The 26,682-nt window shown below is 46.4% G+C and overlaps 1 protein-coding gene across 10 annotated transcripts in view; it reads left to right on the plus strand.

Annotated features, from left to right (window-relative positions):
- TKFC (triokinase and FMN cyclase) overlaps positions 1–26,682 on the plus strand; it is a 262,264-nt gene that overhangs the window by 18,461 nt on the left and 217,121 nt on the right. For 6 of the 10 annotated variants that reach the window (XM_030201156.1, XM_030201154.1, XM_030201157.1 and 3 more), the window contains exon 2: positions 6,648–6,801. In XM_030201156.1, the coding sequence (XP_030057016.1) occupies positions 6,796–6,801 (6 nt within the window). In that variant the 5' untranslated portion in view covers positions 6,648–6,795. The other 4 variants (XM_030201148.1, XM_030201151.1, XM_030201153.1 and 1 more) reach the window with 4 other exon arrangements.

The following is a 26,682-nucleotide window of genomic DNA, read 5'->3' on the forward strand; positions in this document are numbered from 1 at the left end:
CAATAGCTGCATCTGTTTCGTCCCTCTTCACATCCTTAACAAAGCTTGCCCGCTTGTAGCAGTTCACAATGGTTGCCTGTGTAACATGATTCCAGGCTTCTTTCTGCATATGTAGGGAATCCAACAGTGATAGATTACGAGCCAGTTCAACAGCATGTTTATCCTTGCCAGTCTGGTCATCCATAATGCTCATCAGACAACGTAGCACAAGAGCCCAATAATGTTGTTTGAAATTGGCTATTATGCCCTGATCCAGAGGTTGGATCAGAGAGGTAGTGTTTGGTGGCAGGAAGACCACCTTGACATTAGACAGCCTGACATCATCACTGTGTGCAGCACAATTATCACAAAGCAACAAAATCTGACGCTTTTGTGCCCGCAATCTAGTGTCTAACTTCTTTAGCCACTGCTTCCAAATTTCCCCAGTCATCCATGAATTTGCATTAGCCTCGTATGACACAGGAAGTCGCTTAACATTCTTAAAGCAACGGGGCTGTTTGTTCTTTCCAGTGACGAGTGGGTCCAACTTCTCACTCCCATCCATATTGCAGCAAAGGAGAATCGTCAGTCGGTCCTTCGACGTTTTACTTCCTGTAGTTTTGGCTTGTTTGAATGCAAGTGTTCCATCAGGAATCACTTGCCAGTAGAGACCGTTTTCGTCAGCATTGAAAAATAAATATAAATCAATAAAACACAAAAACATAACCAACAATAAAAATAATAATCACTACATTCATCAATTAACTAAAAAAATACCCCTCATTCTTCCAATAAAAGCCTTCAAAAATAGTAAGTCTTCAAAAATCGTTTGAATTGGGAGTCACGTGACAGCCGGCTGAAAGCAGATGTGCTTCTCCTGCGGAGCTCTCTAATACTGCTTATAAACTGAATATCCAAAGCTGTATTAGTGTCTCTAAAGCTACGAGTGGGGGTTCCAGATGCGGAGAGATACCCAGAGATTCACAAGAGCGACTCAGCAATTGCCTAAATCTCAGAAATCGACCAGGCAACAGACTATGACAGAGTGCATGCAGTCGCAAGATGGTGGTGCGGCGCGTGCAGGACATCTTCCCCATCTAGCTCGAGTGTGTCGGTGGGCTCGGTTTGTACCTCTCCGAAAACTCCAGACAGCATTGCAGTGCCACAACCCTCAACCGATACAGAGGTGATTTTAGCCATAAACAAAGAAGGTACCCGGATACAAACAGACTTGGGTGGCGAGCAGTTGGAGCTTAGGGATCCGGTGGAACATGTGAAGCACTCTGAGCAGTGCATTTCCTCAGCTGAGAAGACCTGCAGTTTTTAAGACAGGAAACCGGCACGCACAATCTTAATATTCAAAAATTGCCCACCAAAATCGATGATCTTGAAAACAGGTCCAGACGGTCAAATCTGAGAGTATTGGGAATCCTCGAAGGGCAGGATGGGAATAATACAGTGGAATTCGTTCAGAAACTTTTGCAGGACCTATTCGCCTCCCCGGCCCTCCAGAGGGACATCGTAGTGGAATGTGCACATAGAGTACCTAGGTAGCTGCCACTGCCAAGGGCCAGGCCAAGACCTTTGCTGCTCAACCTGCTCAATTTCAGACACAAGGCGCTAATACTGCAGCAGGCTCAAAAGAAGGGCCCTTTAAAATATATAGACACTCCTATTTGTCTTTCAAGATTACACTGTGGAGTTGGACAAGAAGCGTATGATGTTTCGAGAAGTGAAACACCGTTTACATTCACATGAAATACAAATGGCACTGCTGTATCCAGCCGTCTTAAGATCTGGTGGAAGAGAGAACAAATCACTTTTTCTGACATAAAGGAAGCTCAGTGCTTTTTACAGTTACATTTACTAGATGATCCGCCATTTGACTCTTAAGAGACCAGACCATCAGTGGGAGACTTTCAGGCTTATTTTCGAAAGAGAAGGGCGCCCATCTTTCGACACAAATCGCAAGATGGAAGTCCTTCTCACAGGGTCACCCAAACCAGCATAATCCAAATACGATTTTGGGCACCCTCAACTGCTTTCCGTCACGGGGATGACCAAAGTTCCCGGGGATGTGTTGGAAGCATAGCGAAGGCAGGACTGGGGCGTGCTTAATACATGGGCGTCCTCGGCCGATAATGGAAAAAAGAAGGGCGCTTGGACAACTTCACTTGGTCCATTTTTTCTTGCAACCAAGCCTCAAAAAGATGCATGAACTGACCAGATGACCACCAGAGGGAATCGGGGTTGACCTCCCCTTACTCCTCCAGTGGTCACTAACCTCCTCCCACCCTAAAAAAAGACTTTAAAAATATTTTTTTGCCAGCCTCAAATGTTATACCCAGCTCCCTGACAGCAGTATGCAGGTCCCTGGAGCAGTTTTAGTGGGTACTGCAGTGCACTTCAGGCAGGCGGACCCAGGCCCATCCCCCCTACCTGTTACACTTGTGGTGGTAAATGTGAACCCTCCAAAACCCACCACAAACCCACTGTACCCACATCTAGGTGCCCCCCTTCACAGGGCTATGGTAGTGTTGTTCAGTTATGGGGAGTGGGTTTTGGGGGGGCTCAGCACCCAAGGTAAGGGAACTATGCACCTGGGAGCAATTTCTGAAGTCCACTGCAGTGCCTGGTTGGTGTGTGAGGGGGACCAGTGCACTACGAATGCTGGCTCCTCCCACAACCAAAGGGCTTGGATTTGGTCGTTTCTGAGATGGGCGTCCTCAGTTTCCGGGGATGACCATCTCTAAGGTCGACCTAAATGTTGAGATTTGGGCATCCCCGACCATATTATCGAAACAAAACGTGGATGCCCATCTTGTTTCGATAATACGGGTTTCCCAGCCCCTTTGCGTGGACGTCCTGCGACGCCCCTCCCCCCAAGAAAACTTGAGTGCCCCGTTCGATTATGCCCCTTCATGCATTCCAAAGGTATCGGCAAAAAGCATGACTCTGAAACCAAATCTTGACACCTTATAACATCTACTGCAGGGGGCACTGACCTATCTGCTACTGGATGAAACTATAGAGATCACTGTATGAATACGACTTTCGGAGGACATTAGAAGTGGGCACAGCTCTTGTGGCATCTTTATACTGATTATGTGTATATAACCTATATAATAAATTTGCACCTTCAATGTTCCATGTCTGGCTGCCTGGGTTCGTAACATCTCCTGACGTCAACCAGCCTCCAGCGTTCCATTCCCCCTTATTGTCCTGCCCTCGCGTCAAGACGTAATGACGTCAGAGGGCGGAACAGTGAGAGGGAAGGGAACGCTGCAGGCGAGCTGACGTCAGGAGGGATGTTACGAACGGAACAGATGACAGTAACTACTGGGGGATTAAGGAGGGGTCATGCCTTAAACCCTCTAGAGGTCAGCTACTCAGTTAGGGCACCTTTTTATACCCTGGACATGATTGAAGCAGGTCTGACTTAGGATGCCCTTCTTTTTTGGTTTGGACGTTTCGTCCCATTCAATTATCACCGTTGAATGTCCTAAATTTGGGCCCTCCTTAGTCCCACTGTAACTTGGCCCCTTTGCTATTTGGTAAATTGCAGTGCAGGATGACCAAATTCTTCCTTTTGAGAATCAAGAAATGGATATTTTTGGCAGATGGACTTTTTTGGGGACATTTTGAGATGTCAGTCTCCTTTTGAAAATGAGCGCCTTAATGAAGAATCAAAAATTAGTAAGTGAGAAAGGAGAGAAAGAAAAGCTAGTTTTAAATCAAGAGATTTATTATTTGAGGACTCCATATGAATATCCAGGGGCAATGAGTCCCAAGAGAGGGGGCCAGAAACAAGGCAGAATAGACTCTAGTCTAAGCTTCAGTGGAGGTGGAATCACAAATCACCAGAACGTTTGCTTGAGAAGAGCTTTAGGTACGGCCAGGACAATAGGGAAACAAATAAGAATTTAAATAAATAGGAAGGCTTATATAGAAGGCTCAAAGGGTGAGCATCACAATGTTGAATTTAATTTTTCTGTTCATAGGAAACCAATGTTGTTCAGCTAATAAAGGCGTCATGTTATCTGTATGTCTCATGTTTGTTTTAAATTTATCAGAGTTACAGTAATCTAAATTATTCAGGGGTCGATATTTGGCATGGTTTAAGGAGGCAGGAGAGGTTGAACCAACCATCAATATTCAGCAGCTTTTAACCAGGCTCTACTACTGAATATCAGCATGAACCATCCATGTCAAACTCAGGCAGGAGAGGAGTTGTCTGGGGGCAGAGTCGGGGAGGTACTGAGAGTTATACAGGAACGATTGGTATTCAGTGCTGGTACCTGCATAGCTAAGCACCCTGATAGAATCACATAAAAGTCTGGCCTATCTTTAAGCACTTAACTTTGCGGGTGCCGGCACTGAATGTTGTTTGGTACCCGCATAACTTCCAGATACCAGCCTGATGATCATAGCTGTTGTTCCCTCCCAGCCAACCCTCCTTCCGAAGCCCCCTCCCCCCAACGGGAAAAGGGTCCATCTGGTCCTTGCTCCAAGTGAAGCCCCCTTCCCACATCCCAGCAGGTTCATCCCCAGGCCTACTTTTAAATCCATGGTGGTATAGTGAGTCATCAGGGCAGGAACAAACTGGGGGGAGGGGGCTTCCTCTCAGGGTAATGGTGGAAGTTGAAAGGGGTTTGCATCATGTTAGGGGGGCTGCCCTTGTTGGTGGGGGTTAGGAGGAAGTTGCATTTTGTGGGGATGAGTTGAACCTTGTTGGGGGGGGGAGTGAATCAGAATTGAGAGGGGGGGAATAAAAGATTAGGTCCCAGCTGATATTCAACTGAGACCCGCAGAAGTGTATTATGTGGGACCCGCATAAACTCTGACAGCCAGTCATTCATGGATATTCAGTGCTGGTCCCTGGACATGGCCCGGCATAGAATATCTGGGTCTAATTTAGTCGGTGATGGTCAGTGTTAAAAAAAAAAAAACATTGACTGCCGCCGGCTGAATATTACCAATAAGTATTAAAGCACAAATAAAGATTCGAAGTCCTTTGGATTAGAAATGGCTTAAACAATAAAATTTCTCTGAAGGGAAACAAAGGACTTTTTTATTTTACAAGTGAAGAAATATGGGCGGTCAAAGAAAGTTTCTTATCAATGAGAACCCCAATGGGAAGGCTTGTATCCTTTATTGGAATTTGGAGCCCAGGATACAGAGCTGCACTCTTAATTGAGGACTTCCTGAGACCCAATGGGGCTCATTTTGAAAGCACTTACAAAGTTCCATAGGTTATTATGGAACTTTATAAGTCTAAGTGCTTTGAAAATACTCTTCACTGTGATTCAAACCAATCAGCAATTGTTGCTAGTCAGGAATCACGTTGATGCTGCAATTGAATGTCTCATTGATTACAAGTGATAAAAAATCTGGATGTCATCTGCATAAAAGGTTACACTCATCCGCAAGCTTTGTATCCAGGTGGCCAGTGGGATGACAAAGATGTTAGAGTAGGAGCCATGATTATGTTCTGTGGGATGCTGCAGGTCAAAGGATATACTGTAAAAAACTGATGACCAGACTTGATAACAAAGGTGTGAGAGGAAAAGTAAGAATGGAACCACAGAGAGGCCAGTTTGTTCGAGATGTTCCAAAATCAGGGAATGGTTAACTAGATTGAAGGCATCTCTTCCCATTCCAGGATGCCATTAGTGTGGTGCAAACAGGGTAGTTTCCCAGGTCTTTCATGCTGCAGGTCTCTATTTTTGCTCTGTACCTTCCTTCCCCATGGACATAGGAGCCAGCTCTATGGGTGCTTGAGCACCTCTAATATTTAACATATTCCTTCACTGTGTCCAGGGAGAGGTAATTTCCATTGGGTTTAGCACCACCAACAATTTTGAAAAGTTGGCTCCTGTGCCCATGGATATTCTGTAATTCTCCCCCCCCCCCCCCCCAAAAAAAAAAAAAAAAAATACAGCAAGGTCTCCCTCTGTATCTTCCTCCACTGTGGATATTCTGGCTCATCTTTCAGTATCTCTTCCCCACGCTGTATGATCTGTGTCTTCCCTCTGTATTTATTCTTTGTATTGCTCTTCTCTGTATAGTCTATATTGAAGCCTATGCAGCAAGGTCTGTATTGTCCCTCTATTTGCCTTACCATCTGTGTTCTCCTTCTGTATCTTTCTTCTTAACACAGCAGGATTCTTTCTATCTGACTTCCCCACATTTGATCTGTATCTTTACTCTCTGTATCTCTTTTCCCCATGCAGTCTGTATTGTCCCTCTGCATTGCTCTTCCCCTCGCAGCACAATCTGTATTCTCCCACTCTGTTTTTTTCTCCTATGCATAGCCTAACTCATCCCTCTGTATCTCTCTCTCACATTCAGTCTGCTGATTCTCCTTATGCTCTGCCCTTTGCTTACTCTTGCAGGAAAGAATTTGGACTTGGCGTAAAGTCCTTTCTGTCTGTACAGTTCCTCGCAGTAAGTCTACATTATTCTACTCTCTCTATTCCTGCATTCTGATGGCTGCTGCAGCTTCATTCACATGTCTGACTCCCTAACACAACATGTCATTTTTGCATCAGAAGCAGTGGGTTTGGGATTGGAGATCACTATGGAGCCTTACTGCACACTTCTTTCATGTTTGGTGTACATACTGCTGCTGTTATGTGTTATATAATTGCTTCTTCTTGTTCTTCCAGTCATCCTCTTCTCTTGGCCATTTTTTGATCAACTCTAGCATTATAGACAGTGCCTGAGCTCCTGTCTTTCCAGTTGGTTTCCAAGGTCTGCCCAGGGCTGTGAACACTGAATTGTGTCTGCTGTTTGCTTCTTACTCTGTTTGCAGCCATGCAGGTAAGTGCAGCCTGCCAACTGGGTGTGGTTAATCCCTATCCTGGGACTTTATTTTTGCCTAGTATTTGTTATTTGCAGAATAATGATTGCTTGTTCTATAGTTTTGCTTCCATTCTGTATATTGCTGTCTCAACGTCAGGTCAGGTCTTTTAATGGATCAGTATCTCCAAGGGTTTATTTTATACATCCACAGTTACAATTTATAGGAAATGGATTTGAAGAAAAAAAATTATATTTTAAAATAATGCTTACCTTATTACAGTTCAAACCAGCGCAGGAGCCAGCAGGATGGGTGCAACACATAGGAGACGCAAACAAAATAGGCAATGTGATAATAATGGGTGACTTCAATTATCCAAATATAGACTGGGTAAATGTAACATCGGGACACGCTAGAGAGGTACAATTCCTTGATGAAATCAAGGACAGCTTTATGGAGCAACTGGTGCAGGAGCCGACGAGAGAAGGAAAAATTCTAGACTTGGTCCTTAGTGGAGTGCATGATCTGGTGAGGGACGTTATGGTACTGGGGCCGCTTGATAACAGTGATCATAATATGATCAGTTTTGATATCGACCTTGAAGTAACTATACACAGGAAGTCAAATATATTAGCGTTTAACTTTAAAAAAGGAGACTATGATAAAATGAGAAGAACAGTGGGAAAAAAACTTAGGGGGACAACTGAGAGGGTAAATACTGTACAACAGGCATGGACGCTGTTCAAAAATACCATCCTGGAGGCCCAGGCCAAACATATTCCACAAATTAGAAAAGAAAGATGGAAGTCCAAAAGACAGCCGGCCTGGTTGAAAAGTGAGGTGAAGGAAGCTATTAGGGCTAAAAGAAATGCCTTCAGAAAATGGAAGAAGGAACCGTCTGAAAATAGTGTCAAAGCAAATGCAAGGCGCAGATAAAGAAGGCCAAGAGGGATTACGAAAAAAAGATAGCATTAGAGGCAAAAAAGCATAGTAAAAAAATTTTTCCGGTATATTAACAGCAGGAAGCTGGCAAAAGAATTGGTTGGACCGCTGGATGACCGAGGGGTAAAAGGGGCGATCAAGGAAGACAAAGACGTAGCGGAGAGATTGAACGAATTCTTTGCTTCGGTCTTCACCGAGGAAGATTTGGGTGGGATATCGGTGTCGGAAATGATATTTCAAGCGGACGAGTTGGAGAAACTTACTGACTTCACGGTAAACCTGGAGGACGTAATGGGGCAGTTCAGCAAACTGAAGAGTAGCATATCTCCTGGACCGGATGGTATTCATCCTAGAGTACTGATAGAACTGAAAAATGAGCTTGCGGAGCTACTGCTAGTGATATGCAATTTATCCTTAAAATCGAGCGTGGTACCGGAAGATTGGAAGGTGGCCAATGTACGCCGATTTTTAAAAAAGGTTCCAGGGGAGATCCGGGAAATTATAGACCGGTGAGTCTGACGTCGGTGCCAGGGAAAATGGTAGAGGCTATTATTAAAAACAAAATTACAGAGCACATCCGAGGACATGGATTACTGAGACCGAGTCAGCACGACTTTTGTGTGGGGAAATCTTGCCTGACCAATTTACTTCAATTCTTTGAAGGAGTAAACAAACATGTGGACATAGGGGAGCCGGTTGATATTGTGTATCTGGATTTTCAAAAGGCGTTTGACAAGGTACCTCATGAAAGGCTACAGAGGAAATTGGAGGGTCGTGGGATAGGAGGAAAAGTCCTATTGTGGATTAAAAACTGGTTGAAGGATAGGAAACAGAGAGTGGGGTTAAATGGGCAGTATTCACAATGGAGAAGGGTAGTTAGTGGGGTTCCTCAGGGGTCTGTGCTAGGACCGCTGCTTTTTAATATATTTATAAATGATTTAGAGATGGGAGTAACTAGCGAGGTAATTAAATTTGCTGATGACACAAAGTTATTCAAAGTTTAACTCGCAACAGGATTGTGAAAAATTACAGAAGGACCTTACGAGACTGGGAGACTGGGCAGCTAAATGGCAGATGACGTTTAATGTGAGCAAGTGCAAGGTGATGCATGTGGGAAAAAAGAACCCGAATTATAGCTACGTCATGCAAGGTTCCACGTTAGGAGTTACGGACCAAGAAAGGGATCTGGGTGTCTTCGTCGATAATACACTGAAACCTTCTGCTCAGTGTGCTGCTGCGGCTCGGAAAGCGAATAGAATGTTGGGTGTTATTAGGAAAGGTATGGAAAACAGGTGTGAGGATGTTATAATGCCATTATATCGCTCCATGGTGCGACCGCACATTGAGTATTGTGTTCAATTCTGGTCGCCGCATCTCAAGAAAGATATAGTGGAATTGGAAAAGGTGCAGCGAAGGGTGACTAAAATGATAGCAGGGATGGGACGACTTCCCTATGAAGAAAGACTAAGGTGGCTCTTCTCAGCTTGGAGAAGAGACGGCTGAGAGGAGACATGATAGAGGTATATAAAATAATGAGTGGAGTGGAACAGGTGGATGTGAAGCATCTGTCACGCTTTCCAAAAATACTAGGACTAGGGGGCATGCGATGAAACTACAGTGTAGTAAATTTAAAACAAATCGGAGAAAATCTTTCTTCACCCAACGCGTAATTAAACTCTGGAATTCGTTGCCGGAGAACGTGGTGAAGGCGGTTAGCTTGGCAGAGTTTAAAAGGGGGTTAGACGGTTTCCTAAAGGACACATCCATGAACCGCTACTAAATGGACTTGGGAAAAATCCACAATTCCGGGAATAACATGTATAGAATGTATGTACGTTTGGGAAGCTTGCCAGGTGCCCTTGGCCTGGATTGGCCGCTTTCGTGGACAGGATGCTGGGCTCGATGGACCCTTGGTCTTTTCCCAGTGTGGCATTACTTATGTACTTATGTACTGGTTAAATAAAACTCACTTCAAAACCATCAAAGTTGTCCTCTCACAACCAAGTGGGTTCAAGTTGATCTCATAGCAGCATCATACATAATATAACATTAGAACATAAGTGTTGCCATACTGGGACAGACCGATGGTCCATCTAGCTCAGTATTCTGTTTCCAACAGTGGCCGATCCAGGTTACAAGTACCTGGCAAAATCCCAAAACAGTAAAATAGATTTTTTTGCTGCTTATCCTAGAAATAAGCAGTGGATTTTCCCTAAGTCCCTCTTAATAATGGCTTATGGACTTTTCTTTTAGGAAGCTAGCCAAACCTTTTTTTAAACCTTGCTAAGCTAACAGCTTTTACCACATTCTCTAGCAATGAATTCCAAAGTGAAGAACTATTTTCTCAGTTTGTTTTAAATTTACTACCTAATAATTTCATTGCGTGCCCCAGAGTAAACAAGCAATTCACATCCACCCATTCCATTATAGACCTCTATCATATCGCTCCTCAGCTGTCTCTTCTCCAAACTGAAGAACCCTAGCTGCTTTAGCCTTTCCTCATAGGGAAGTCCTATGTCACCCTTCTTTGTACCTTTTCTAATTCCACTATATCTTTTTTGAGATGCGGTGACCAGAATTTCACAGTTTGACATGTTTCATCGTTAAACCTGTATCAGGAGCTACAAGTGCACCAACATAATCTGTACTACTGGTGTACCACAAGCAACCAACCTATGAGAGACAAAGGACAAAAAGAACAAACACCAAAAAAAAATATATATATGTATCTTATTAAAATTGTACTGCCACCTCCTGTGAAATCACCAAACCGTCTACTTACCACCCCCCCCCCCCCCGGCCAAAGTGAACATAGAACATACCCCCTCCCCAGCCAGTGTGAACACGGAACAAACCATATATAAATGAGACAAATGAAAACAACAAACAAAAGGCATATTTCAAAGCACTTATCAACTCCATTACTTCTTAAAACCACCACTATCCATCAGATCCACTAGCAGTACTTTCTATTGAATCAAAGAGTGCTGTGAACAAAGACAAAATATGTTATCATCGCCCAAACCAATCAGGATCATCAAAACACTGCAATTAAATTCCAAGGACCTAACAATACTGTTTGCTAATACTGACCCACCACAACAACCAGAACATCACTCATAACCTAAAAATAAGAGGTCTAAGAAGAAGATCTAGACCATGATTCTCAACCCAGTCCTCAGGACACACCAAGCCAGTCAGGTTTTCACGTTATTCACAATGAATATGCATGAGATAAATTTGAATATACTGCCTCCGTTGTATGCAGATCTATCTCATGCATATTCATTGTGGATATTCTGAAAACATGACTGGCTTTGTGTGTCCTGAGTATTGGGTTGAGAGCCCCTGAATGTAGACTAATCTAATTAAAAATAAAATTGCACTAGAAATACAATGTCGCACTAGAAATACCACTGTCTTACCTCCTCAAGGATGCCACAGGAGCTTACATAAGAACATAAGAGTAGCCATGCTGGGTCATACCAATGGTCCATCTAGCCCAGTATCCTGTTTTCCAAACAGTGGCCAAGCCAGGTCACAAATACCTGGCCAGTACCCAAATTGTGGCAACACTCCATAATAGAAAATCCCAGAGCAAGCAGTTTCTGCCTCAATAGCAGACTATGGATTTTTCCTCCAGGAATTTGTCCAAACCTTTTTAAACCCAGATACGCTAACCGCTGATACCGCTTAACTATTCGCTGAGTGAAAAAATATTTCCTCCTATTTGTTTTAAAAGTATTTTCATGTAACTTCCTCGAGTATCCCTAGTCTTTGTACTTTTGGAACAAGTAAAAATCGATTTACTTCGTTCTACACCACTCAGGATTTTGTAGATCTCAATCATATCTCCCCTCAGCCGTCTTTCTCCACGCTGAAGAGCCCTAGCCGCTTCAGCCTTTCCTCATAGGGAAGTCTTCCCATCCCCTTTATCATTTTCATCACCCTTCTCTGTACCTTTTCTAATTCTACTATATCTTTTTTGAGATGCGGCGACTAGAATAGAACACAATATTCAAGGTGCGGTCGCACCATGGACGATACAAAGGCATTATAATGTCCTCACTTTTATTTTCCATTCCTTTCCTAATAATACCTAGCATTCTATTTGCTTTCTTAGCCGCTGCAGCACACTGAGCAGAGGGTTTTCAACGTATCATCGATGACACCGAGATCTCTTTCTTGGTCGGTGACTCCTAACATGGAACCTTGCATTACATAGCTATAGTTCGGGTTCTTGTTCCCAACATGCATCACTTTGCACTTGCTCACATCCTATATAATAATTCTCACCTCCCTACATTCTATGCGTCTGGCTGCCTGTGTCCATGACTTTCTTCAGAGTTGGTCTGCTAGGCTCCGAAGCCCTGGCTGACGTCACCGTTGCCATTGTGGCCACACCCCTGGGGGTGGGGCTGACCTGGGAGGGGGTGGAGCGCGTGACGCGGATCACGGCACCGCCAGGAAGGCGATGGAAAAAAGCAGGGCGGCCAGCAGCAGCCAGGCCGTGGCGATCAGGAGCAGGAGCCCCCCCCCCCCCTTCGGCGCATCAACCCCCCCCCCCCCCCCCGGCTATCCCAGCGCTGCCCAATATCCCGATTATGGAGGCTAACACGGAGGGAGGGAACGACCCTGAAAACACGGAGGGAGGAGGGGACGACCCTGAAACACGGAGGGTCATCTGAGTATGAGACACTAACGGCTGGACATCAAAAACCTCCAACAGGGATTGGACTGTACACTACAGCCACTTTACGTCACTTTATCGACTGGGACCCCAGCAAGACGAACTTCACCTCATGACCACAACAATCCCTCCATAAGATAAGTAGAGAGTTCATTCTAAGTTTAAATCAACAGTGTTTCCTTATCTATATAAAGGATAAATCGGGAGGGGACGACCCTGAAACAAAGGAGGGAGGGAGGGGATGACCCTGGAAATCGGAGGGAGGGGAGGACCCTGGAACTCGGAGGGAGGGAGGGAGGGGACGACCCTGGAACTCGGAGGGGAGAAGGGAGGGAGGGGACGACCCTGGAACTCGGAGGGAGGGAACGACCCTGGCACTTGGAGAGAGGGGACGACCCTGGCACTCGAAAGAGAGGGAGGGAGGGGACGACCCTGGCACTTGAAGAGAGGGAGGGAGAGAGGGGACGGACGACCCTGGAACTGGGAGGGAGGGAGGGGACAACCCTGGAACTGGGAGAGAGGGGGGGGCCTGGCACACACTCTCATTCTCACACACACACACTCACTCTCTCACAGACACACTCTCACCCAGTCTCACTCACTCTCTGTCACACACACACACTCGCACATTCACTCTCTCTACCTCACACAGTCACTCTCACACACACTCTCTCAAACATACACACTCTGAGGAAAACCTTGCTAGCGCCCGTTTCATTTGTGTCAGAAACGGGCCTTTTTTACTAGTTAAACATAATCTGCCATTTAGACGCCCAGTCTCCCATTCTCGTAAGGTCCTCTTGTAATTTTCACAATCTCCTGTGATTTAACAACTTTGAATAACTTTGTGTCGTCAGCAAATTTAATTACCTTGCTAGTTACTCCCATGTCTAGATCATTTATAAATATGTTAAAAAGCAGCGGTCCCAGCACAGACACCAGGGGAACCCCACTACTTACCCTTCTCCATTGAGAATACTGACCATTTATACCTCCTCTCTGTTTTCTATCCTTTAACCAGTTTTTAATCCACAGGACACTACCTCCTATCCCATGACTCTCCAGTTTCTTCTGGCGTCTTTCATGAGGTACTTTGTCAAATGTCTTTTGAAAATCCGTGTGTCCAGTTTGTTTCCCCGGCATAAGTTTCCTTTCGCTTTCGGGGTAGGCCTGTTTTGTGGCCTCGGTACGGGGTTTTTTTCTCTCTCCCTTAATTTTGGTGCCTTCGTCGCCATCACAAATTTTGATTTCGCCGGCGTGATTTTTCCGCCCATGTCATCGAAGTCTCCCAGCGGCTTCAAGAAGTGCACCCAGTGCGCCCGGGTAATATCGCTCACTGATAGGCACGCTTCGTGTCTTCAGTGTCTGTGGGCTGGGCACCGCCCGCAGGCCTGTAGTCTTTGTGCTCTTTTACAGAAGAGGACTCAGGTGGCGAGATTGGCCCAGTGGAACGTGTTGTTCTCGGGCTCTTCGTCGACAACAGCACCGGAGGCATCGAGTGCATCGGCGTCGACAGCATCGAAGTCTTCGACCTCGGCATCGACAGCATCGAGGTTTTGACCCTCTGCATCATTGGTACCGAGACATCGGAAGACTGTGTCGGCGTCGGTGGTACTGGGACCTCCGCTGTTGCTGATGTCGTCGGACGGTGGTGCTTCGACTGGAGTGCAGGTGAGGGCTGTCCATTCCCCTGCTGGTGGCGGTGAGCCTTCGGGTGGGTCTCCTCCTGCCCCAAGGGCTCCTGCGGTACAGCCCCCCCGAGACCGGCCTTCTTCGGCCTCGGCCCCGAGGAAGCGACGGCTGGATTCTACGTCCTCCTCGTCGGTACCGGGAAGCTCCGGTAACATGCTTCTTTTGAAGAAATCAAAGAAGCATCAACACCGGTCTCCTTCCCGCGTCGGTACCGAAAGCTCTGGGTCGCCGAGGGAGTCGGCACCCAGTAGGCATCGGCACCAAGAGGATCGCTCACCCTCTGTTCAGGAGGTGTTGATGCGCTCCACCTTGGACAGCCCGGAACCGCCTCCACGCCCAGAACAGACTCTGACCTCGACGCCTGCATCGGCTTTCATGTCTTTCTCCACAGCCGCTCTGCACAAGAGTCTCTGGGCCGTTCTCCCAGAGATCCTGGGAGACCTGTTGCGCCCTTCCCCTCCGGTACCGGGGGTGCTTGCGCCACTGGTACCATCGAGCGAGGCGCCGGCTGGCCCTTTGCCCGGGGTGAGGTCTCCGACATCCGCCGCCTCCCAGGAAGACTCCCCGACGACGTCGATGGAGGAGCTTCGCCGGTGCTGGCGAGGGAGTCTACCTCTCGACGCTCCCACCGTGGCCGTGTTTCCACGGAAGTCGAGTCGGGCACGGCTTCAGAACACAGGTTCACGAACTTGTGTCTGATACCGATAGTGAGGCCTCGTGGGAGGAGGAGGAGGACATCAGATATTTCTCTGACGAGGAGTCTGATGGCCTTCCTTCTGATCCCCACTCCCTCCCCTGAAAGGCAGCTTTCTCCTCCCGAGAGTCTGTCTTTCGCGGCCTTTGTCCGGGAGATGTCTACGGCCATCCCTTCCCGGTGGTTGTGGAAGATGAGCCCAGGGCTGAAATGTTTGAGCTCTTGGACTATCCTTCTCCACCTAAGGAAGCGTCCACAGTACCCATGCATCGTGTCCTAAAAAAGACATTGCTGGCGAACTAGACCAAGCCTTTAACTAATCCCCACATTCCCAAGAAGATCGAGTCCCAGTACCGGATCCATGGGGACCCAGAGCTGATGCGCACTCAGTTGCCTCACGACTCTGGTGTGGTGGATCTGGCCCTAAAGAAGGCTAAGAGTTCTAGGGAGCATGCTTCGGCGCCCCCGGGCAAGGACTCTAGAACCTTAGACTCCTTTGGGAGGAAGGCCTACCATTCTCAATGCTCGTGGCCAAAATTCAGTCCTGCCAGCTCTACACGAGCATCCACATGCGGAACAATGTGCGTCAGTTGGCGGGAAGCCAAGCCGTTTCAGGAGGTGGTCAGGCAGCTGAAGGCGTGCAGAAAATTCCTGGCCAGAGGGGTATATGATACCTTTGATGTTGCGTCCAGGGCCGCTGCTCAAGGTGTGGTGATGTGCAGACTCTCATAGCTGCGTGCCTCCGACCTGGAGAATAGAATCCAGCAGCGGATTGCGAACTCCCCTTGCCGATGCGGACAACATTTTGGAGAAAAAGTCGAACATATGGTAGAGCAGCTCCACCAGCGGGATAACGCTTTCGACAAATTCTCCCGCCGGCAGCCTTCAGCATCTACCTCTTCAGGTAGACGTTTTTATGGGGGAAGGAGGACTGTTCCCTACTCTTCTGGTAAGCGTAGGTACAATCCTCCCTCTCGACAGCCTGCGGCCCAGGCTAAGCCCCAGCGCGCTCGCTCTCGTCAGCAGCGTGCGCCTCAGCAAGGCCCCACAGCTCCCCAGCAAAAGCAGGGGGCGAGCTTTTGACTGGCTCCAGAAGAGCATAGCCGATGTCAAAGTGTCTGTGCCGGGCGATCTGCCAGTCGGGGGAGGTTTGAAAGTTTTTCAACAAAGGTGGCCTCTCATAACCTCCGACCAGTGGGTCCTCCAAATAGTCCGGCAAGGATACACCCTCAGTTTGGCCTCGAAACCTCCAAATGTCCACCGGAGCCTCAATCCTTCAGCTTCCAGCACAAGCAGGTACTTGCAGAGGAACTCTCTGCCCTTCTCAGCGCCAATGCGGTCGAGCCCGTGCCATCCGGGCAAGAAGGGCTGGGATTCTATTCCAGGTACTTCCTTGTGGAAAAGAAAACAGGGGGGATGTGTCCCATCCTAGACCTAAGGGCCCTGAACAAATATCTGGTCAAGGAAAAGTTCAGGATGCTTTCCCTGGGCACCCTTCTTCCCATGATTCAGCAAAAACGATTGGCTATGCTCTCTGGACTTAAAGGATGCTTATACACACATCCAATACTGCCAGCTCACAGGACAGTATCTTCGATTTCGTCTGGGATCACATCACTTCCCGTACTGTGTGCTACCCTTTGGGCTCGCCTCTGCGCCCAGAGTGTTCACGAAGTGCCAGCTCGGCAGATGATGAGATTGCTTGGCCACATGGCCTCCACAGTCCATGTGACTCCCATGGCACGCCTTCACATGCGATCTGCTCAATGGACCCCTAGCTTCCCAGTGGTTTCAGGCTGCTTGGGGATCTAGAGGACAGTGATCCACCTGTCCACGAGTTTTCTCGAATCCCTGTATTGGTGGACAATTTGGACCAATTTGACTCTGGGACGCCCCTTCCAAATTCTCAGCCACAAAAGGTGCTGACTACGGATGCGTCTCTCCTGGGGTGGGGAGCTCATGTCGATGGACTTCACACCCAAGGAAGCTGGTCCCTCCAGGAACGCGATCTGCAGATCAATCTCCTGGAGTTATGAGCGATCTGGAACGCTCTGAAGGCTTTCAGAGATCGGCTGTCCCATCAAATTATCCAAATTCAGACAGACAACCAGGTTGCCATGTATTACATCAACAAGCAGGGGGGCACTGGATCTCGCCCCCTGTGTCAGGAAGCCGTCAGCATGTGGCTCTGGGCTCGCCGTTACGGCTTGTGGCTCCAAGCCACATATCTGGCAGGCGTAAACAACAGTCTGGCCGACAGTTGAAGCAGGATTATGCAACCTCACGAGTGGTCGCTCAACTCCAGAGTGGTGCGCCAGATTTTCCAAGTGTGGGGCACCCCCTTGATAGATCTCTTCGCATCTCGAGCCAACCACAAGGTCCCTCAGTTCTGTTCCAGACTTCAGGCCCACGGTCGACTGCATCGGATGCCTTCCTCCTGGACTGGGGGGAAGGTCTGCTGTATGCTTATCCTCCCATACCTCTGGTGGGAAGACTTTGTTGAAACTCAAGCAAGACCGGGGCACCATGATTCTGATTGCTCCCTTTTGGCCGCGTCAGATCTGGTTCCCTCTTCTTCTGGAGTTGTCCTCCGAAGAACCCTGGAGATTGGAGTGTTTTTCCGACCCTCATAACACAGGACGAAGGGTGCGCTTCTGCATCCCAACCTCTGGCTCTCACGTCCTGGATGTTGAGAGCGTAGACTTTGCCTCTTTGGGTCTGTCGGAGGGTGTCTCCCGTGTCTTGCTTGCTTCCAGGAAAGATTCCACTAAGAGGAGTTACTTCTTTTTATGGAGGAGGTTTACCGTCTGGTGTGACAGCAAGGCCTTAGATCCTCGCTCCTGTCCTACACAGACCCTGCTTGAATACCTTCTGCACTTGTCTGAGTCTGGTCTCAAGACCAACTCTGTAAGGGTTCCCCTTAGCGCAATCAGTGCATACCATTACCGTGTGGAAGGTAAGCCGATCTCAGGGACAGCCTTTAGTTGTTCGCTTCATGAGAGGTTTGCTTTTGTCACAGCCCCCCGTCAAACCTCCACAGTGTCATGGGATCTCAATGTCGTTCTCACCCAGCTGATGAAACCTCCTTTTGAGCCACTGAACTCCTGTCATCTGAAGTACTGACCTGGAAGGTCATTTTCTTGGTGGCAGTTACTTCAGCTCATAGAGTCAGTGAGCTTCAGGGCCCTGGTAGCCCAGGCCCCTTACACCAAATTTCATCATAACAGAGTAGTCCTCCGCGCTCACCCTAAGTTTTTTGCCGAAGGTAGTGTTGGAGTTCCATCTGAACCAGTCAATTGTCTTGCCAACATTCTTTCCCCGTCCTCATTCCTGCCCTGCTGAACGTCAGCTGCACACATTGGACTGCAAAAGAGCATTGGCCTTCTATCTGGAGCGGACACAGCCCAACAGACAGTCTGCCCAATTGTTTGTTTCTTTTGATTTCCAACAGGAGGGGAGTGGCTGTGGGGAAACGCACCATATCCAATTGGCTAGCAGATTGCATTTCCTTCATTTACCGCCCAGGCTGGCTGGCTCTTGAGGGTCATGTCACGGCTCAGAATGTCAGAGCCATGGCTGCGTCAGTGGCCCACTTGAAGTCAGCCACTATTGAAGAGATCTGCCAAGCTGCGACGTGGTCATCTGTCCACACATTCACATCTCATTACTGCCTGCAGAGGATACCCGACGCGACAGTCGGTTCAGGCAGTCAGTGCTTCAGAATCTGTTCGGGGTTTAGAATCCAACTCCACCCCCCTAGGCCCATGTTTTATTCTGTTCCAGGCTACACTCTCTGTTAGTTGGATAAGTTTTTTGGTCAATCTCAGTTATGTCCCTCGCCGTTGCGAGGCCCAATTGACCATGTTTGTTGTTTTGAGTGAGCCTGGGGGCTAGGGATACCCCATCAGTGAGAACAAGCAGCCTGCTTGTCCTCGGAGAAAGCGAATGCTACATACCTGTAGAAGGTATTCTCCGAGGACAGCAGGCTGATTGTTCTCACAAACCCGCCCGCCTCTCCTTTGGAGTTGTGGTCTTCCCTTGTCTTTGTCTTGCTACATATGGGACTGACGAACACGAGCCGGTTCGGGCGGGAAGACGGCCGCGCATGCGCGGTGCGCATGGGCGCACGAGGACTAGCAAAGGCCTTTGCTAGTGAAGTTTCCGGTTGGAGGGGGCTGCCGTGGACGTCACCCATCAGTGAGAACAATCAGCCTGCTGTCCTCAGAGAATACCTTCGACAGGTATGTAGCATTCGCTTTATAAACATAATAGTAATATAGCAAGAGAACATAATAAAACAGTTTTGGTTACATGTGGGAGAGTTCACATGTGTGATCTTTGTGGTATGGAATAGTTCCGCCAGTCATTTTTCAATTCTGTCAGTACTCTGGGATGAATACCATCCGGTCCAGGAGATTTGCTACTGTTCAATTTGTCAAATTGCCCCATTACATCCTCTAGGTTTATAGAGATTTCATTCAGTTTCTTCAACTCATACAAGAGGAATTCCATCCCCTTATCATTTTTGGTCGCTCTTCTTTAACCTTTTCTAATTCTGCTATATCTTTTTTGAGGTTACGGCGACCAGAACTGAATGCAATACTCAAGGTGCGGACGCACCATGGAGTGATACAAAGGCATTATAGTGTTTTTAGTCTTATTCACTATCCCTTTTCTATAATTCCTAGCATCCTATTTGCATTTTTGGCCACCACCACATACTGAACAAAGATTTCAGTGTATTATCGAAAATGACACCCAGATCTTTTCTTGAGCGCTGACCCCTAAGGTGGACCCTAGCATCAGGTAACTATGATTTGGATTATTCTTTCCAATGTGCATCACCTTGCATTTGTCCACGTTTAAGTTTCATCTGCAGTTTGGATGCCCAGTCTTCCAAGTTCCTAAGGTCTTCCTGCAATATTTCATAGTCCGCACAATGTTTTAACAACCTTGAATAGTTTTGTATCATCTGCAAATTTGATCACCTAACTCATTGTTCCGATTTCCATATCTAATATAATAATTCTCACCTCCAACGTTCTGAAGCTGACTCCATGGCAGCGTGGGCAGTGAAGCCGTGTTACTGTTCGTAATCGCCCCGCCCTCGAGGGAACTCTGTATAATTGCCAGGGAAAGAAAACGCAACGTCAGAAGGAGAAGGGAACGAACCACAGGCCTCGCACTCACTCTCCAGTGCCCTGCCCTCGGAGAGAAGGGAAGGCTGCATATAATATTCACCCACCAGAAGTTCGTTCCCTCCGAATTTCAGGGTCGTCGTCCATCCCCCCTCCCTCCCAGTTCCAGTGTCCCTCCCTCCCTCCGAATTTTAAAAGTCATCCTGATTTACCTCGCACGGTAAAAAGCGTGCAGGCCGGCACTTCAGTTTTCCCTTCTCTGTCTCTCAGCTCTGGTCCCGCCTTGCGGAAACAGGAATGAAGGGCGGGACCAGAGCTGAGAGACAGAGAAGGAAAACTGAAGTAGTGCCGAACCTGCACGCTTTTTACCGCTGCTGCCGTAACACCGACGGGTGATCAGGATGACTTTTAAATATCGGAGGGAGGGGGCCTGGAACTGGAAGGGAGGGAGGAGGGACAACGACCTGGAACCGGAGGGAGGGACGACGACCCTGGAACTGGGAAGAAGGAGGACCTGGAATTGGGAGGGAGGGGGGACCTGGAAATTGGGAGGGAGGGGGGACGCTGCAACCTCCCTTAAAAACATTAATGGCAGAAGGTGATACCTTGCTAGCACCTGTTTCATTTCAATTACATACTATACTACTATTTAGCATTTCTATAGCGCTACAAGGCGTACGCAGCGCTGCACAAACATAGAAGAAAGACAGTCCCTGCTCAAAGTGCTTACAATCTAATAGACAAAAAATAAAGTAATCAAATCAATTAATGTGAACAGGAAGAAGGAGAGGAGTGTAGGTGGAGGCGAGTGGTTACAAGTGGTTACGAGTCAAAAGCAATGTTAAAGAGGTGGGCTTTCAGTCTAGATTTAAAGGTGGCCAAGGATGGGGCAAGACGTAGGGGCTCAGGAAGTTTATTCCAGGAGTAGGGTGTAGCGAGACAGAAGGCGCGAAGTCTGGAGTTGGCGGTAATGGAGAAGGGAACAGATAAGGAAGGATTTATCCATGGAGCGGAGTGCACGGGAAGGGGTGTAGGGAAGGACTGAGTGTGGAGAGATACAGGGAGCAGCAGAGTGAGTACATTTATAGGTTAGTAGAAGAAGTTTGAACAGGATACGAAATCGGATAGGGAGCCAGTGAAGCGACTTGAGGAGAGGGTAGTATGAGTAAAGCGACCCTGGCGGAAGACGAGACGGGCTGCAGAGTTTGAACGATTGGAGAGGGAGAGGTGACGAAGTGGGAGGCCAGCAAGAAGCAGATTGCAGTAGTCTAAACGAGAGATGACAAGGGTGTGGATGAGGGTTTGGTAGAGGAGACAGGAAGAATGAGAGAGCCATCAACAGAATAGATAACGGGGGGAGTGGGAAGGTGGGTTTGGGGGCTTTTTTTACTAGTTCATTTATAAATATGTTAAGTAGTTCTGGTCCCAAAACTTACAGAAGAAATTAAGAAATGTAGGGCCTTTTTTAAGAATTGGGCTATTTTTATCACTTAAGTTTTATTGTTGGTGTTCGTGATCCTATCCCGATCGGGCTCAAGCTGTTGATCAGTTGAGCAGAAAGGTCAGCATTTCAAGCAGAAGCAGAGCTGCAGATACATTTTAGAAGTTGTTAGCTGTTCTGAAGCTCCTTGTCACCATTGAGCAGGTTGGCGGCTTCTTTTTATTTGAAGTTTCCATGTTGTGCAATTTGATTGGATTTCAAAACAATAATGTTTGTTTTTTTCAAAACCAGATGAAGGGGAGAAATTTTTGCTTGAGAAGAAAGCTGGTCATTGCTGAGCTTTGAGATTTTGGGGGTATAAATATCTAAATATTGATTTGACACACACTTGGTTTGGTGAACCCTTTATGTATATACATATAAATATTTTTTTGTATTCTCCTCTTCTCTCTTATATTGGAACTTTTGGATTGGACTTATTTATTTATTTATTTATTCTTGTATCCCACAATTATCCAAAACAAGTTTTGGTTCAATGTGGCTACAGTTAACAGGACAATTACAGTAATGTTTTACCAATAGAAAGCAGTGTAGAGCATCAGTAATACATATAATTAACCATAAAATTTATTGAAAAGGTAGGTTTTTAATTCTTTTTGAAGATAGTTGTAATGCTTCTTTTGTCCTTGGGAATTTAAGTACACCATGTAGAACCCAGAAAAGTAATCCAGCCATATAGATGGATTTGTAAATTATGTTTCTGCAGTTGGGTAATGAAGTAATAGTTGGATTTGCAAATTATGTTTCTGCAATTGGGTAAATGAAGCAATAAGTAACCTCTGGTTCCTGGTCTGACTTGCATTTCTTGGTGATAGTTCATTCAAGTCTAGCATGTAATCAGGAGACATACCAAACCATATTTTGAAAATAAGAGTGCTAGTTTAAATAAATAATTTGGCCTTAATTTGTATTCATAAGTGTTGGCTTCTATCCTAGTTGAGCTTATATAGACTTGGGTTTTATCTTTGAGTTTCTTTTTGTAGAAACAAATTCAAAATAAATAATTTTTGAAAAGTGATCCTCTTCCTTACTTACCCCCCTGTTTTACTAAGCCTTGCGGCAATGCTGACACAGCCCATTCAAAGTGAATAGACTTTGTCGGCATTTAGCGTGCTATTTAGTAACAGGGGGGGGGTGGGGGGGGTTAGAGTACTAACTTTATAGGAGCCCACCTTCTGACTCGCTAAGACAGGGCTTTTCCTTCAGAAGGCAGATATATGCAATAGTTTATTGTTATCAAATCTGCACAGCCAAGCTGACAAAATTGTCAGAGTTCTGGGTTACATTTCAGCTGCAATTTATGTGGTTCCATTACAAGTTACACAAGAGACCTTTGTAATGCACTTTATATTGAGAGTGGTTGGTGATGTTGATTCCTCTGAATTTGAGTTGCCATTGGCTATAAGGTGCTTTCTTCTCTGATGGCAGCTCCTCTTTAATCTACAAAGAGTTCATACATTCCAGAAGCCTCAGCACCATATCTACTTGCCACTTATGCATCCATGTCCAGTTGGAAGCACACCGTCTTCAACCTATATAGCAAGAAATATACTACACATGAATCAGCTAGAACTTCAAGCAGTCTTCCCATTACATAGCTTTTCCACTATACCAGAACCTGTGGGATAGTTGTGTTCATCAATCAGCAGGTGGAGAATAAAGAACTGAAACTGAACTGGCATCCAGCCCAGCTCCTCAGTATTTTCTAACTCCAACAGGTGGATAGACACAGTTTTCAGCATCTGTTTCAGAGTGCTTTGCTCCTGGTCCAGTGGTCAGCTGGTCCCCAGTTGAACTTTGCAAGTGCTTGAGTCTGCATAATCATTATTGGAGGTCTTAAGATCGCTATCTCTGGTACCGCGTGAATTTACTTCTTCCTTCCTTCACCTCTTCCCTGTTCCTGTGGAGCTCTCCTTTTCCAGCCCAACAACCTAAGAGAAAAAAGAAGAGAAAGAGATTTGCTGCAGAGTATGGGACAGACCTGAGCCTTTCTCAGGAGACTGTGAGCTTGTGGGGAGCAGCTGACATTGGTAAGTCCAACTAGACTCGGAACCACTTGGAGGGCTTCAAGTTCTACTCTGTGCAGGGGAAGGATCCTGACTCACTGCTTGGGACAACATTGTACTGCACTTGTGACAGTCGGGGTGAATAGTGACTCCCACAGTGGTACCCACTAGTCAGCATTAGGGCATTGTAGTGTGTGCAGTTGGTAATCCTACGGGACACAGAGGAAATGTCAGCGGCAGCACATCTTCAGATTTGGTGCAGCATACCGAATATGCCGGGGTCTTCAGGCTCTCCTGCAAGGCCGGTGTGCAGTTTGATGCAGGAGAGTGTGGGGAATGGTCACCATTTTGTTGGGTCCAGTTAGCAGTGAGGAACAGCATTTGTCTGATCACGAGCAGAGCACAAGACCACAATTTAACAGCCTCAGCGTCTGACAGAGCATTCAGATGCATCGGGATCTTTTCTCCTGAGTTTATATTACTCTTACACCAGGCCTGTTTTACTGAAGCAGGGACAGTCAGAGTTGCTGCAGGTGTTTAATTTTCTTGCCCCCATGCCCCTCATGCTTCTAAGAGATCTCATTTAGTCCTCCAGGAGTGAGCAGAATGAGGCTGTATCTGCTTCTCCTCCTTATCTGATTTGGTCTATTCAGAGGAGCCATAGTTGAAGGAGCAGTTAGAGGAGGGAGAGCACCCGCCTTAAGAGGGGGATGATCTGAAAGTACTGAGGTTGTTTCATAAAGAGGGAGCTCAGTACTCTTATTTCTGAGGCACTGGTGGTGCTTTCCATTGAGGAGCCTTCTGCTTCAGCATCAGGATTGCCGTCTTCGTCAATCGTGAGGGGCTTAGAGGCTCCTCCTAAAGCCTTCCTGATGCATTCAGATATCAGGACCTGATTAGAGCAGAATGGGTCTCATTGGACACGGGGCTGAGAGTGGGAAGAGCCATGGCCTACCTTAATAGCAGGGCTATTGAAATCCCGAAAGATACCGAGACGTAGTCGGCCAGTTCAGCTGCAGGATTCCGAAGACACTTGAAGATCGGTAAGGTTTGATTTTTCTGTTGTTTTATTGAAATTGTTTGTTTACTGCCTGAGCGAGTACAGTCAGAAAAATAATCTAGTCCAATGTACTGCCCAATTCCTTCCCTTCCTGCCTCTTTGAACATACAATTTGAAATACTGAATAAAGGACCTTGTTGGTTTACAGATGCGTTCTTGCCAAAATGGCAAGACCGGTTTTGCGGCAGTACATTATCCGGAAGATGAAACTATAGTGGAAGTTGTCCAGTGCTCATTACCTGATTCTTTATACAGCCCAAACCACAGAATTAGCTTCGGTGCTCTTTGTCTACTGTCTGACTTTATAAAGCTCTACAGGAAGATGTTTCTATTGTCACTGATTCAAGTTATATGTTCTCATGCTTGCACTCCACATAAAGAAATGGAACCAGAGGGATTAATATCTCTACCGGTCATACCATTAAATCACATTTCATTATGGCATCAGGTATTTGAGGCTTTACATGCCACCACTGTAACAATCTGCGCACCTGCCATTAAATGGATAAAAGCCTACCAAGAAACTGTGTTTTCATTTGAAAATTTTTTAAATTTATTTATTATCTCATTATACCCCACATTTTTCCCCCCAACTGTGTCAGGCCCAATGTGGCTTACATCACACTGCAAAGGCGACGCCAATGCAGTAAATTACGCTAATACATCATGTAACCTACATAAGAAATAAAGGAGGAGAATGGGGAAGAAAACGAAGGAACAGGCGAAATCAGGGGAGAGAAGGGAAGGGTGGATGCTGTCCAAATTGTCATTATATGTTATGAATCAAGTAGTGGAGACACATGTTGAGTCCTCGGGGTAAGCTTTTTCCAATAACAAAGTCTTTAGAGATTTTCTGAAATTTAGATGATTGTGAATGGTTTTATAGCTTTTGGCAAGGAATTCCATAATTGTGAGCTGACGAAGGAGAAGGATGAAGCCCATTGCAGGATGGATAATGAAGGTTAAGTATGAACGGGATAGTCTTAATGCATTCCTCGGTGGCAGGCTGATTAGGTAATCATGTAGTTAGGGACTTCACCATAGAGCATTTTGTGTACTAGGGAGCAGATGATTAACAGTATATCAACTGTCAATAAACCTAAAGTCATATAATAGTTTATTCTACTTTTCAAACCCCCACGAGGAGGAAATCCTTCAGTTCGAGTTCAACCTGCACCATCTGCTGGAGGCAAAGAAATGCTGGAAGTTCTAGTGCTGCAACACGGGTGGATGGCGTTGCTGACACGTCAGGTTCCCTGCCTCCATTTGCTGGTCAGGTACATAACCCACTCTGCTTCTGACAGTGCTTGGAGAAATCATGGAGGATAAGCCCTGCTTCAGCTTGGTTGCATTACTGTTCCCTTACTCACATAAACTAAAACAGGTTAGCAATTGACTAAAAGCAAGTCATCTATCTGCGGTCCTCTCACTTGAGTTAGCAACAGCGCAAACCTCACCATCCCTTGGGAGAAGGGACTGGAACAGAGAGACCATGGTACATTAGTACTTACCAGTAATTCTCATCAACGGCAGAGGGAGGCCTTGAGTGTGACATGACATGCATGCCTCATCTTGGAATAACCTCCCTCTCATGTTCTCCAGGCTGCAAAATTTCTACATTGTTTTTTATACTTATTCCTGTCTTTTCTGTGAAGATATGGAGGAACAAAGGAAGGGTTAAATTTTCTCTAACTGCAGCACTGAGAGGCCAGGCCTGTCCTCCCTGATTACTTGATGAATAAGGTCCTGTGTAATGAGGTGGAAAATGAGGGGCAAGAGAGGATTTGGTTGCTGTAATAATCTTGCTGATATGCTGTCCAGAGGACCACCGAATCATTTGACACAGTGGAAAAGATAGCTCCTTGTATAACACCTCCAGTATAAATGATGCTTCCCCTACTGTTTACAGCACTGCAGGAGCAAGCTACCAACTCTGAACTTGAAAAATGGAAACAGGCTGGGTGCTCCCATCATCACAAATGTTGTGGACACACTCAGGGGGCAACTCTGCATCTCCTATAACAAATTGGTTGTTCTTTTGCATTCCATGCATTACCCCCTTCACATTAATGCATCTACCTTGTATGACCAATTAAGATCTAAAGTATGGGCCCAGATTTACTGCAACATTGCCATATGATCGTACAGAATTGTTATAATTGTTTCATAAATATACCA

The sequence above is a fragment of the Microcaecilia unicolor genome, chromosome 4, assembly GCF_901765095.1.
Source record: "Microcaecilia unicolor chromosome 4, aMicUni1.1, whole genome shotgun sequence".
Classification (NCBI taxonomy): Eukaryota; Metazoa; Chordata; class Amphibia; order Gymnophiona; family Siphonopidae; genus Microcaecilia; species Microcaecilia unicolor.